This window comes from Triticum aestivum, chromosome 2D (genome assembly GCF_018294505.1).
Source record: "Triticum aestivum cultivar Chinese Spring chromosome 2D, IWGSC CS RefSeq v2.1, whole genome shotgun sequence".
NCBI classification, from domain to species: Eukaryota; Viridiplantae; Streptophyta; class Magnoliopsida; order Poales; family Poaceae; genus Triticum; species Triticum aestivum.
The window spans coordinates 16,288,027-16,301,727 of NC_057799.1; the positions used below are offsets into that span (position 1 = coordinate 16,288,027).

A 13,701-nucleotide genomic window follows, 5' to 3' on the forward strand; every position below is an offset into this window, starting at 1 on the left:
CAATTTGAAAATAAGTTCATGAATTTGAGGAAAAGTTCATAGTTTAAAAAAAGTTTGCTAATTCAAAATAATATTCATGAATTTGAAAAAAAAAATCTTGGATTTGGAAAAAGAGATTCGGCAACTTGGAAAAATTTATGAATTTGAAAAAACAAATCGCCACTTCAAAAAAGGTTCACGAATTCAAAAAGTTCATGAATTAGATTTTTTTTGTGAATTTGAAAGAAGTTCATGAATTTCAAAAATACTCACAGCTTTAGTAAATGTTCATCAATTCAATAAAAAACACGAATTAGACAGAAGTTCGTGATTTTAAAAAACTTTGCAAAAAAATTCAAAAAAGAATTCTTGAAAATTAAAAGGAAAAATAAAAAATAATTAAAATGGAAAAAGAAAAAAAAGAAATAATCAAACAATAAAACCAGGAAAGAAGCTTTCAGAAGCTTCCCAATACCAGCCTGAAAGCTTCCAACTCGCACGCGAAGCACAGCAATTGGCGACATATTATATGGGCCACCCCGGTATTTAGCTAGAGAAGCCAGCAAGTGTGCGCCAAGTAGCAAAAACAATAGAAGCTAGCATTAAATATGATTAAGCGCTCCGTATCCGTTTTCGGTGCCTTCTTATGTACAGGGCTATTGTCAGTTGCAATGGCCACACAGACAGGGCCAGAGCTACGTTGAAACAAAACATGTCCCCGGCCTTCCCAACCTAACACCAAAATAGTGAACAGTGAATGCACAAGTGGGCCTCGCGTGCAGATAGTCTGTTCTTTTCCTTCAGCTTGCCCACTCTGGCCTGCCCAACAAATATTCTACGGATAGCCTGCGGTTGATTGGGCTCACACACAAAATAAAAGCCCATCTAGGGCACTGCCTCCGTAAAAAAAAAGTCATGCAGTCAAAAGTGGTCTGAGGTCTGATCACCAATAAAAGGTCCGTCAAATAACACCATCTAGGGCACTGCCTCCGTCAAATAACACCATGTTAGTAATCAGAATTATGTGCACTATTTCTTAATTTGTTATTACATTGTTGTGGATATTTCTGAAACTATTAGAGTTACATACTTAGCATTAGCAAAAGTGGTCTGAGGTCTGGTCACCAATAAAAGGTGCGAAATATTCAACTGAGCTCATAGCTTATGCATTCCTTGTGGCCGGCCATCCTGTTATGATTCAGCACTTGGAGGGGGTAGTGCCGATTATTGAGAAATTTGTAGATAGAGCTAGAACCAAATGGGGTGAACTTAAATTGCTTATGATACTTCTTACTTCGGCTGCCTCTTGCTGCATCCAATAAAATGGCCTTTTTATACGTCTTGCTATATACATGTGTGCCTCCCATTTTTGTGTACAATAATTATCATTTTTCACTTTGATTGTTGACCAGTGTATGGATAAATTTATACAAATTCAACTTTCATGAGTTTTGTTCCTCCATATATGTAAGAAAATAATGCTTAAAAGATATATGTAATAAAAATCGTTTCATTATATCATAAAAAATAGACAGATGTGTTAACACGCGCCATCATGGTCAGTGTCATGGCAAACCAAGTGGTAACACAATGTGCAAATTGCAATCCTCAGGAATTCGTGGTCGCGGTGCAAAATACAGAATGAGGCCTTAAAATTTTAAAAATCCTTATCATAACTAAAGCATACTCACACATAATGATGTAACTTTAACTATGTGTTGTGTCGTAATATCAATGCTAAAAGACTAAAGGTACTACCACAGCAATAAACTGACCACATGTTCTACCAAAAGACATCATCGGTTCAATATTCCTTGAAATGAAATAATCAATTATGTCTTCTTAATTAATATTCTCCAAGATATCAAGTATCTTAAAAATCTTGGACCGCTAGGCATGTAGCTAGCCAATTATCTTCTTCAAACAATTCGACTACCGATCGAGCAAAATATGTAAATTGAAGCAAGCTCAATCTAAAATTAGTATTTACTTGTTTAAAAAAACTTAGTATTTACTAAGATGTATTGCTGAGAAAATAAAATTAGTCAATATTATATATGCACTAACATAATTATTCAGCAGAAAGATTAATCTCAGGTAGTAACTTTGTACCAAAAGAAATAAAATAAATGACCTAAATAGGGCTTCTGTTGGGCGTTGCCGGCAGGAAAGTGCAGTGACTGTGGGGCGTCAATGAGACAACATTGTTCTTCCAGCTAATTATTTTGATCGGTAATTATATTATTATCTGACCAGCATGCGTTCCTATTTTATTTCATTTTTTCTAAATCCTGCCATTTAACGACCTGAATTTCACAGAAGTGATCGAACGTCACTCATATTAAATAACATGTGTTTCAACCTTTGGCCTCTAGATAGAAACCGCAACAATGCGAAGGGTAAGATATGACAGTACTAATAACAATCCTGATGAAATTAACATAGAGTATTACACGGGAAGATTGCTACTAAAACAAGTTGTGTTACAATGATTACCTCTAAGTAGAAAATAACATGTTTCTCAAGAGTTACCTAATAAAATCCAGTTGTACTACCGGGGAAAATTAATACCAGTAAACGCGACAGAAAGGGGCACAATCTACCCTATCCATGTCAGATCTCTGCATATGACTGGTTAGGTGCTGGCCTCCTTTCCTTTCCACCTGTTTATTCTGCTTGTCATCATGTGGGTGGCACATATTGGCCATTACGGCGGCCCAAAATTCCATGTGTGTTTCTTCATTGGCTACCATTCGTTGATCTGTAAAGAAACCTCCTTTCTGTGTAACTAGCCCAGCACCACTTGTGACTTGTGCCATTCATTCATTGTAGTACATAGTATTATAGGTTAGTGTCTGTTTCTCAAAGCTAGTGGCTGGCCCAAATGCATGGGTAGAATTATACATGTGGTTGGGCATGTAAGAGACCACGGTGAATAGTGATTAACACACAAGATGTTAGTATCAGGCAAGCTAGCTAGCCACACGCAGGAAGTCAATATCAGGCAAGCTAGCTAGCTAGTAGTCGATCGAGCATGGATGCAACGTACTAGTGTCAAAAAATGTCTTACATTATGGGACGGAGGGAATATGTATCTTCTGCGAGTAAGTCAAACAGACATAGAGTGTGCACATGTACATTGTCCAGTGGTCCATTATATTAACGTGGGTTTGGGGCTAGCTAGTTATCTAAGACCCCATTTTCATCAAGTAACGGAACCCCTTACGCCAATGATTGTTCGGCCATTACTTGTATGTTGTTAGAGGGGGACATACATGTCCATGTCCATGTCAACCGAGATGCAACAAAACAGTAGGAAGAGTGTGTACATGTTACGCCGATTATTGTTCGGCTAATTTTACACTCGCAGCTCGCTTTGGTCATGCTTGGCTAGCCGACGACTGCGCACTTCACCATTCGCCGATTTATACCGATCGATATCGACAAGGAGAGTGATAAGAGGGATAGTGAAGGCGTGAGGGCCGTACTCAGCTATGGGGCAAACATGATAAACAATGTCATACAAGGTTAAGCATGCTACAATCCCAAAATAATTAAGGCGTCATGATCTGGCCCGCGGTTGCCCTGGTCCTGTCTCCGCCCCTGCTTATTTGTTCGATAAAGCTCCGCCCCTGGTTATATTGTGAGAAATGTTGGGAGGACGGCAAGGTATGGTTGGTGTTCATACAACATATGTGTAGTCCATGCATCAATCCTTACCGATTATAAACTAATTCGATTATTGGTAGATGAATTTGAGGAGTAGATTGGCCTATCTATCGATCGGCTGTCGTACGTGACCAAAAACGAAAGAAGATCAAAATAGGTTGAGCTGATGAATACTACTTGGCGGGAGCAGTAGTCGCCGAGTAGTTGTCAGCTCACTGTAAGTGCGTAGTGCATCAATCCATGGCGGATGCAAGTAATCATGCATTCGTGCAATTTGAGCTGTGCTTCAATCAACATGACTCGGGAGGCTGCTCTGCTTTGAGGTGTTGTGATGTTGCTACTCCCATGCATGTATGCCGTATTATTCCATCATCACACACAATCACATATACCCCATGCTTGATCATTCCAATATACATACCTTTTAGCACTAGGGTGCATATTGATTAGTGTCGAAAAACGTCTTACATTATGGGACACAAGGACATAGAGTGTGTACATGTACGTTGGGGCTAGCTAGTTATCTAAGACCCCATTTTCATTAAGTAACGAAACCCCTTACGCCGATGATTGTTCAGCTAATACTTATATGTTGTTAGAGGTGGACATACATGTCCATGTCCACATCAACCGAGATGCAACAAAACAGTATTATTAAGAGTGTATACATGTTACGCCAATGACTATTCGGCTAATTTTACACTGGCAGCTCGCTTGGTCAAGCTTGGCTAGCCGCCGGCTGCGCACTTCTCCGTTCGCCGATTTATACTGTTCGATATCGACAAGGAGAGTGATAAGAGGGATAGGGAAGGGCGCGAGGGCCCAAGTCAGCTCCGGGCCAAACTGATTTTTTTTAGCACTAAACATTGTTTTTTGTTTTGTAGTAAACATTGTTGAATGTGTAACATACGTGCAAGTTTTCTTGAAGATCAAATATTTCCAGTGCTCTGATCAAAAGAAAAAAACAAAATAGTTCTCCAAAATGCTTTTCATAATAGTCTTTTTGAAGCATCGATTTTGTTTTTTCAGCTAGAGTATTCAGGAGTATTTTTTCTTCACGAAAAGTTACATGTATGTAAAAAATCATCAACGGATGTTTCCAAAAAAAACATAGTTTTATATTTTCTATATTTGTTATTCTAGTGTCATCAGAGAGCACGTGAGCTCGCGAGCAGATAGCCGGCGTCCAAAAAATATGTGCTTAGAAGTCAAATTTCCAGTCTTTACGCAACTTCGAACCCATTTATTGACATTTTTTATGCTCTATATTTCTGAAATTAGCGATTTCGTCTCAGTTTCCGTGGCTCGCATTTCAGCGATGCATTTCACACACACCTGGCTACTTATCTTCTGGTCTCCCTCCTTGGTTCTTGCGCTTATAAAAGGGGGGCGTGATGGCCTCTTACTTTACTAACTTTGTGCGGTCCCACAACCACAGAAACCACCGTGATCATCTTGGAGCAAAGGAAACGCAATGGCGCCGGTGAAGGTGTTCGGGCAGGCCATGTCGCCGAACGTGGCGCGGGTGCTGGTGTTCCTGGAGGAGGCCGGCGCCGACTACGAGCTCGTCGACGTCGACTTCCAGGCCAAGGAGCACAAGAGCCCCGACCACCTTGCCAGAAACGTACGTAACATATGCTTACTTGGTTTTTATGCCATCTTCTCCTACGTTGTATTTATGTTTTGGCCCTGATGGATGTTTTCTTGCAGCCGTTCGGGCAAATCCCCGCGTTCCAGGACGGTGACCTCGTTCTCTTCGGTACGTAACGCCCCTCCCACGAGCCATGATCACAATCCTCCCTTCCTGGTCAAGTTGGACGAACTTTTCTGCTTTTTTACTCACGCGTTGCATGCAGAGTCACGAGCGGTCGCAAAGTACGTGGCGCGCAAGTACAAGACGGACGAGGCCGACCTGCTGAGGGACGGCGACCATTCAGAAGCCGCCATGGTGGACGTGTGGACGGAGGTGGAGGCGCACACGTACAGCGCGGCCCTCTCGCCGATCGTCTACGAGTGTCTCATCTTCCCTCTCATGCACGGCAAGCCCACCGACGAGAAGGTCGTCGACGAGAGCCTCGGGAAGCTGAGGAAAGTGCTCGAGGTCTATGAGGAGCGGCTGTCCAAGCACAGGTACCTGGCCGGGGATTTCCTCAGCTTCGCCGACCTCAACCATTTCCCCTACACCTTCTACTTCATGGCGACGCCGCATGGGGCCCTGTTTGAGTCGTACCCGCGCGTGAAGGCGTGGTGGGAGAGCATCATGTCCAGGCCGGCGATTCAGAAGCTCAGTGCAACCATGACACCATGAACGTACCACGCAACTGCCTGCTTATAAGTATATAGCTACTATGGCAGCTTAATTAGTAATTGATCTGCATGCTTCATTCTATAGTATTCAATTTTATTGTGTGCATGACTGCATGCATGAGTATAATGTAATTTGTACTGTCTACCAGAATTGTGCAAGTCTGCAGTTCTGGTGGTTGTATCTATCTGTATGTTCCATTTTTTGTGCCACACTTTTCTTTTTGATTGGTTGCTTGTCAAAGTCCAAATCACTAGTTTGCACGTCTCCTTTTAGAATACCTAAACACCACCTGCTCAACAGGGTGACGTGACGATGCTAGATCTAGCGGCTCCGAGTTGACTAGTTTGCACCGGCGTGACCAAATCTAAATTTACGACGTCAAAAGGGCCGCTGCTCTGCTGGCCGTTTTCGGTGCCTTCTCATTCATCGGGCTGCTTTTTTATTTTTTGTGAAAAAAACATGTAACTTTATTCATCCTCATAACAATTACAGGTACACCGGGCTTCTGTGGACCACAACGGTGGGCCTTGGGTGCAGATATTCTATTCCTTTATTGCAGCTTGACCGCTCTAGCCCATCCAACAATTTTTCACTTTGATTGTTAATAGCAAGTGTGTGGATAAATTTATACAAATTTAACTTTCATGTGTTTCGTGCCTCTTAATATCTAAGAACATGTTCCCGCAAAAACAAATCTAAGAACATTATGCTAAAAAGATATATGTAAGAAAATTCATTTCATTATATCATTAAAAAATAAATGGACGCGGTAACACACGCCATCATGGTCTAGTGGGTGTGATGGAACGCCTAGCAGTGTGTTGATCCATGTGTGGTGTGCAAATGGGCTTCCTCAGCAATTCACGGCCGTGGTGCAAAATACAGAATGGGGCCTTAAATTTTTAAAAATCTTAAACATAACTAAAGCATATTCCCACATAACTATGTAAATTAATTATTTTTTGTTTCATAATATCAATGCTAAAAGATTAAAGGTATTACCAAAGCAATAAACTGACCACATGTTTTATGAAAAGCATCATCCATCCAATACTCCTTGAAATGAAATCTTCAATTATGTCTTCTTTATTAATATTCTCAAAGACACCATTTTCAAGTATCTTAAAAAAAATCTTGGAGCGTGACCTTGATCAAGGAAGTAGCCAACTATCTTCTTCAAACAATTAGACTAACAATCGAGCAAAGTATGTAAGTACTGAAGCAAGATTAACCTCAGTATACTATTTAAGGTGTATTGATGTGAAAATACAATTATTCAATATTGTATATGTTAAACATTGTAACGTGTGCGTGTGTATGGTTGTTGTAATATGGTTAGGCTTAGAGATATGATCCCATAGTTTGTTAGATTACTTGGAGATCAATCCTAGCCTAACCAACTCTTGTAATCTCCTGGCTTTGAGCCCTATATTAACACGCACGCGTCCCTACAGATATGCATACGCTTAAGCCTAATTTTTTACATGGTATACAGAGCCGGACTCTTCCATCGCATCTAGATGTCTTCGGCGTCCTCCTCCGCCATGGCCACGCCCTCCCTCGCTTCCCTCGGCCACACCATCACGGAAAAGCTGAACCGAGAGAACTTTCTCGTCTGGAGGGCGCAGGTCCTACCGCATATCCGTGCAGCGGGCATGATGGGTTTCCTGGATGGCTCCCAGAAGGAACCCGCCCCTGAGATCCGCATGGAGAGGGATGTCTCCGGCAAGAAGGAGGTCACCATCGCCGTCAACCCAGAGCATGCTGTGTGGGTTACCCAGGACCAGCAGGCGCTTTCGTTTTTGATCGCTTCCCTTTCTCGCGAAGTGCTCCTGTAGGTCAGCATCTGCACGACGGCCGCCGCCACCTGGAGTGCTCTCCTTCAGAGCTTCTCCTCGCAATCCCGCGCCCGCATCATCCAGCTTCGCAATCAGATCGGCCACACCAAGAAGGGCGATCTTTCGGCGGCTGCCTACTTCACCAAGATGAAGGGGCTCGCTGACGAACTTGCAGCTGCCGGGAGGCCCCTGGATGAAGATGATGTCGTCTCTCACATCATCCAGGGGCTCATGCACGAGCCGGAGTACAGCGGGTTCGTGTCCGCCGTCTCCACGCGCACCATCACTGACCAGCCAATCGGCCTAGGCGAGTTATTCTCGCTGCTGCTTGCTGTTGAGTCACGCATCGCCGCACAGACCTCCGCCTACTCCGCCAACCTCGCTACAAAAGGCGGAGGCCGTGGCAACTCCAACTAGGGTGGCTCTCGTGACGGCGGCAACAGCGGCTCCCGTGGCTACAACAACAACAACACGGGCACCCGCTTCTTCGACAACTACTCTGGTGGCGGCGGCTCTGGTGGCGCGCCTCGCCAGGGTGGTGATCGCGGTGACCGCGGTGACCGTGAGAAGTGCCAAATCTGCAAGTACGAGGGGCATGGTGCGTGGCGCTGCAAGAAGAGTACGACCGCAACTTCAACAACAACGTGCGTAACCCTGCTGGTGGTGGAGGTGGTGGTGGCGGCGGTGGAAACCGATCTGCCAACGCCGTCCACTCTTATGGAGTTGATACCAACTGGTATCTTGACTCCGGCGCAACCAACCACGTGACCGGTGAACTGGAGATGCTTGCTGTCCATGATCGCTACACCGGCTCGGAGCAAATCCACACCGCAAGTGGTTAAGGTATGGACATTGCACATGTTGGTCATTCAGTTCTATCTACTCCTCATGGCTCCTTAGATCTAAAGAACATACTTCATTCTCCGCAAGCCGACAAAAGTTTACTTTCTGCCTATCAACTCATCAAAGATAATTATGCTTTCCTTGAGGTTTACCCTGAAACTTTTTTTGTTAAGGATCGGGCCACTCGGAGGATCATTCTTCAAAACGAGAGTAGGGGTGGTCTGTTTCCTGTTTCTGGCCGGCAAGATGCTCCCATTCAACAAGTTCTTAGCGTGACCAAGCCATCTACTTCACGGTGGCACAAGCGCTTAGGACATCCTGCATTACCGGTGGTTCAGAAAATTCTTCGAGATTTCAGTCTTCCCGTGTCAAATAAACAAGACCATATGCTGGTTTGTGATGCTTGTCAGATGGCCAAGAGCCATCAACTTCCCTATCCTAAGTATTTTAGTGAGTCAAAGGCTCCTTTAGAGCTTGTTTTTTCGGATGTGTGGGGTCCTGGACCCGTCTCTGTAGGAAGACAAAAATATTATGTGAGATTTATTGATGATTTTAGCAAGTTTAGTTGGATTTATTTGCTCAAAAATAACTCTGATGTGTTTGAGAAATTTCATCTCTTTCAACAACATGTTGAACGCCTCTTTGATCGAAAAATTCTTGCTATGCAAACGGATTGGGGGGGGGGGGGGTGAGTACCAGAAACTCAATTCTTTTTTTGAGCGCATTGGCATCACCCATTATGTCTCGTGTCCCCACGCTCACCAGCAGAATGGATCCGCAGAACGGAAGCACCGTCATATTGTGGAAGTCGGTCTGTCTCTCCTTGCCCACGCCTTTATGCCCTTAAAATTTTGGGACGAGGCGTTTCTTACCGCTGTGTATCTCATCAACCGTGTCCCTAGTAGGGTCATCAAAAACCAAACGCCCCTTGAACGTCTCTTTGGCAAGAAACCTGACTATACCTTTCTCTGCATATTTGGGTGTGCCGTTTGGCCTAATTTGCGTCCTTACAATAAGCACAAACTTGAATTTAGGTCAAAACAATGTGTCTTCTTGGGGTACAGTAGCCTCCACAAAGGATACAAGTGCCTCGATATAGCCTCTGGTCGTGTCTATATTTCTCGGGACGTCGTCTTTGATGAACACGTTTTTCCTTTCGCCAAACTTCATCCTAACGCCGGTGCACAACTACGCAAAGAGCTCACTCTTTTACCTGTTCATCTTCTGCCATCGCCTCGTTTTGATCAAGGGGGAGTTGTAGATACTGATGAACGCATGTCCATGTCTAATAATACCTTTGATCAAAACCCTGATGCAAGTATGCAGGAAAACAGAGAAGATTTTGGCGAAAATACGTATGATTTTATGCATGCAGAAACGACAGAGGAAGCTGCAGAAGATCCAGACGCAAATCCCGGAGCGAATCGCTCGGGATCCGTGGCGCCAGACGCGTCAGCTGCCGCAGGGGAATCCCATGTGGGATCTGCGCCGGCCCCTGATTCGGCGGCAGACCAGGCTGGGTCGCACAGCGGACCCGGGGTCCATCGCATCGTCCGACAGCCATCCTCGACAGCCATCGTTCTTCAAATCGCCTTCTATAGCAGCTTGAACGACCAGCTCCGCCACCTCCTGTGCTCTCCAACACCAGGTCACAAAGTGGTATTGTTAAACCTAAAATATATAAAGATGGTTGTGTACGTTGGGGCTCTTTTTGTGCAACAGGTGAACCGCAAAATTTTGGAGAAGCACTAGGTGAACCTCGTTGGAGGGAGGCAATGGATGAGGAGTATGCTGCTTTAATGAAGAATAAAACTTGGCGTTTAGTTCCACCAATCAGAGGCAAAAACATAATCAACTGCAAGTGGGTCTATAAGGTAAAGAGGAAATCTGATGGCACCATTGACAGGTACAAGGCACGTCTGGTTGCTAAAGGTTTCAAACAGAGGTATGGAATTGACTATGAGGACACGTTTAGTCCAGTAGTGAAAGCTGCTACTATTAGATTAATTCTCTCAGTTGCAGTATCTAGAGATTGGTGCATAAGACAACTTGATGTAAACAACGTGTTCTTGCATGGTGTTCTGGAGGAAGAAGTGTTCATGAGGCAACCTCCTGGGTATGAAAATCCAAATGCACCACATCATATTTGCAAACTTGATAAGGCACTGTATGGACTAAAACAAGCACCTAGAGCTTGGTACTCTCGGCTCTCCTCTAAGTTACAATCACTTGGATTTACTCCCTCAAAGGGAGATACCTCACTGTTTTTCTACCATCGATGTGGAATAACCATTTTTATGCTTATTTATGTTGATGATATAGTTGTCACTAGTTCATCATCTAAAGCAGTTGAAGCCCTTCTTATGGACTTGAGAAATTGTGTTGTCACAAGGAAAATATGTGCAAGAAATACTTCAGAGAATGGGCATGAAAGGATGTAAGCTATCATCTACACCTTTATCTGTCTCTGAGAAAATGTCTCTTTATGATGGAGAGACCCTTGGAGCAGAGGGCTCCACCAGGTACAGAAGTATTGTAGGAGCATTACAATATTTGACATTAACTATATCAGATATCTCATATTCAGTAAATAAAGTATGTCAGGTCTTACATGCTCCTACTAGTGCACATTGGACTGCAGTAAAGAGGATACTTAATGTATCTTCAAGGGACACAGAGTCATGGACTGAAAATTGGAAAGTCAGATTCAATGCTTGTTAGTGCTTTCTCAGACGCAGATTGGGCAGGCTGTCTTGATGATAGAAGGTCAACAGGAGGCTTTGCAGTGTTTCTTGGCAGTAATTTGGTCTCTTGGAGTGCTCGCAAACAGCCAACAGTGTCCAGGTCAAGTACAGAAGCTGAGTATAAAGCCCTAGCTAATGCTACTGCTGAGATTATTTGGGTTCAGAATATGCTAACAGAGTTGGGTATCTCTCATTCAAGAGCAGCATCACTTTGGTGTGACAATCTTGGTGCAACTTATTTGTCTGCTAATCCTATCTTCCATGCCAGGACGAAGCATATTGAGATTGACTACCACTTTGTTCGAGAAAGAGTGGCTGATAAATTGCTGAATATCAGATTCATACCTACAGGTGATCAGGTGGTAGATGGGTTTACTAAACCTCTCACCTTGCGGCAATTAGAAGCTTTTAGGCACAATCTCAACTTAGAAAGTTGTGATTGAGGGGGAGTGTTAAACATTGTAACGTGTGCGTGTGTATGGTTGTTGTAATATAGTTAGGCTTAGAGATATGATCCCATAGTTTGTTAGATTACTTGGAGATCAATCCTAGCCTAACCAACTCTTGTAATCCTCTGGCTTTGAGCCCTATATTAACACGCACGCTTCCCTGCAGATATGCATACGCTTAAGCCTAGTTTTTTACAGTATATTCACTAACATATTATTCAGCAGAAAGATTAATCTCAATTGATTAGTAACTTTGTACCAAAAGAAATGACCTAAATAGGGCTTCCTCTATGCACAAAGGGCCATGACCACTAGTAGAAAAAGAGGCTTCCATACGCCTCCGTTAGTCCCCAAAATAATCGAACCGCGACAAAAGGGGTCTTTAGTCGCGGTTCGGGAGGAGACCCGCGACCAACTATCTGGGCCCAGCGCGCTCGGTCGACAGCTGGCGGACGGGAGGGGCTTTAGTCCCGGTTGGCCTGGCCAACCGGGACTAAAGGTCCTCAGGCTGGCCCGAAGGCCTTTAGTCGCGGTTGGCCAGGCCAACCGGGACTAAAGGCCCATCCCTATATATCAAAATGTAGGGAAAATGTAAAACGGCTATAACTTTTGCATACGATGTCAGAAAAAACGTATAATATATCAAAATGTTCAGCACGAAAATCCGCATCCGATTTTGACGGCCTATGGCCTGTTTGCAAATTTTTGGAATCCTCAAATTCTAAAAGGAAAAAAAGTTATGCTCAAATTTTAGTTTTTTTTTAATTTTTGTTAAATCTGGTCAAACTATGGTCAAACTACTTATTCAAGAAGTATTAGTGTTACTAAATAATTATTCAAGAATATTAGTGTTATTAAATAATTATTTCAGTTTTTTTGAATTTTGGTCAAATCTGGTCAAACTGTGGTCAAACAATGGTCAAACTAATTATTCAAGAAATATTAGTGTTACTAAATAATTATTTCAGTTTTTTTGAATTTTGGTCAAATCTGGTCAAACTGTGGTCAAACAATGGTCAAACTAATTATTCAAGAAATATTAGTGTTACTAAATAATTATTTCAGTTTTTTTGAATTTTGGTCAAATCTGGTCAAACTGTGGGCGTACTGTAGTCTATGGGGTGTCAACGAAACAACATTGCTCTTTCAGCTAATTATTTTGACCAATAATTATATTATTGGCTGTCACACATGCGTTCCTATTTCATTTTGACATAACTAGATTGGTACGATTGTTATCTGAATCCTGTCATTTGACGACCTGGATTTCGCAGATGTGATTGAACATCACTCATAAAATAAATTGCGTTTCAACCTTTGGCCTCTAGAAAGAAACAAGTGTGATGAAATTAAATAACTCAAGAAGATATAGAACTAAAACAAGTCGTGTTACAACAATTAGATCCAAGTGGAAAATAACATGTTTCTCAAGACGATAAATACTAAAACTCCAGTTGTACTGCCTAGGAAAATTAATACTAGTAAGCGCGACAGAAAAGGGCCTAATCTGCTCTATCCACGTCGGATCACTGCATCTGGCACGTTAAGTGTTGGCCTCCTTTTCCTTCCACCTGTTTGTCCCGCTCATCGTCATGTCGGAGGCACATATTGGCCACTACGCCAGGACAAAATTCCATGCATGTTTCCACATTGGCTACCCACCGCGGATCTCTAACAGAAATCCATTTTTCAAAACAAGGCAAAAGTTTTGCCATTTCATCTGTACATAATAATAAAGCAAGGTGTGTTTCTCTGATTTTTTATCCGTTCATTACCGAAAAGAATTTTTTCCTATCTGAGGTGGACCAAATTTTTGTGCCTCCGTATGCTAGAAATGAAAAACTGGTTTGTCCATAATTTGGACATGGGCC

At 42.9% G+C, this 13,701-nt stretch overlaps 1 protein-coding gene across 1 annotated transcript; it reads left to right on the top strand.

The window, feature by feature from the left end:
• The first annotated feature begins 5,068 nt into the window (after positions 1 to 5,068).
• LOC123048324 (probable glutathione S-transferase GSTF1) lies at positions 5,069 to 6,160 on the top strand. The gene is made up of 3 exons (XM_044471451.1): positions 5,069 to 5,272; positions 5,359 to 5,407; positions 5,505 to 6,160. The coding sequence occupies exons 1-3, from the start codon at positions 5,123 to 5,125 to the stop codon at positions 5,954 to 5,956; spliced, it is 651 nt and encodes a 216-aa protein (XP_044327386.1). The 5' UTR covers positions 5,069 to 5,122; the 3' UTR covers positions 5,957 to 6,160.
• Positions 6,161 to 13,701: the final 7,541 nt, after the last annotated feature.

Excerpts from the sequence above, each read along its gene's own strand:
- LOC123048324 (XM_044471451.1), top strand. The coding sequence starts at position 5,123 with ATGGCGCCGGTGAAGGTGTTCGGGCAGGCCATGTCGCCGAACGTGGCG. Across the intron at positions 5,273-5,358 it reads CCGACCACCTTGCCAGAAAC|CCGTTCGGGCAAATCCCCGC; the intron begins GTACGTAACATA and ends GTTTTCTTGCAG. Across the intron at positions 5,408-5,504 it reads CGGTGACCTCGTTCTCTTCG|AGTCACGAGCGGTCGCAAAG; the intron begins GTACGTAACGCC and ends CGTTGCATGCAG.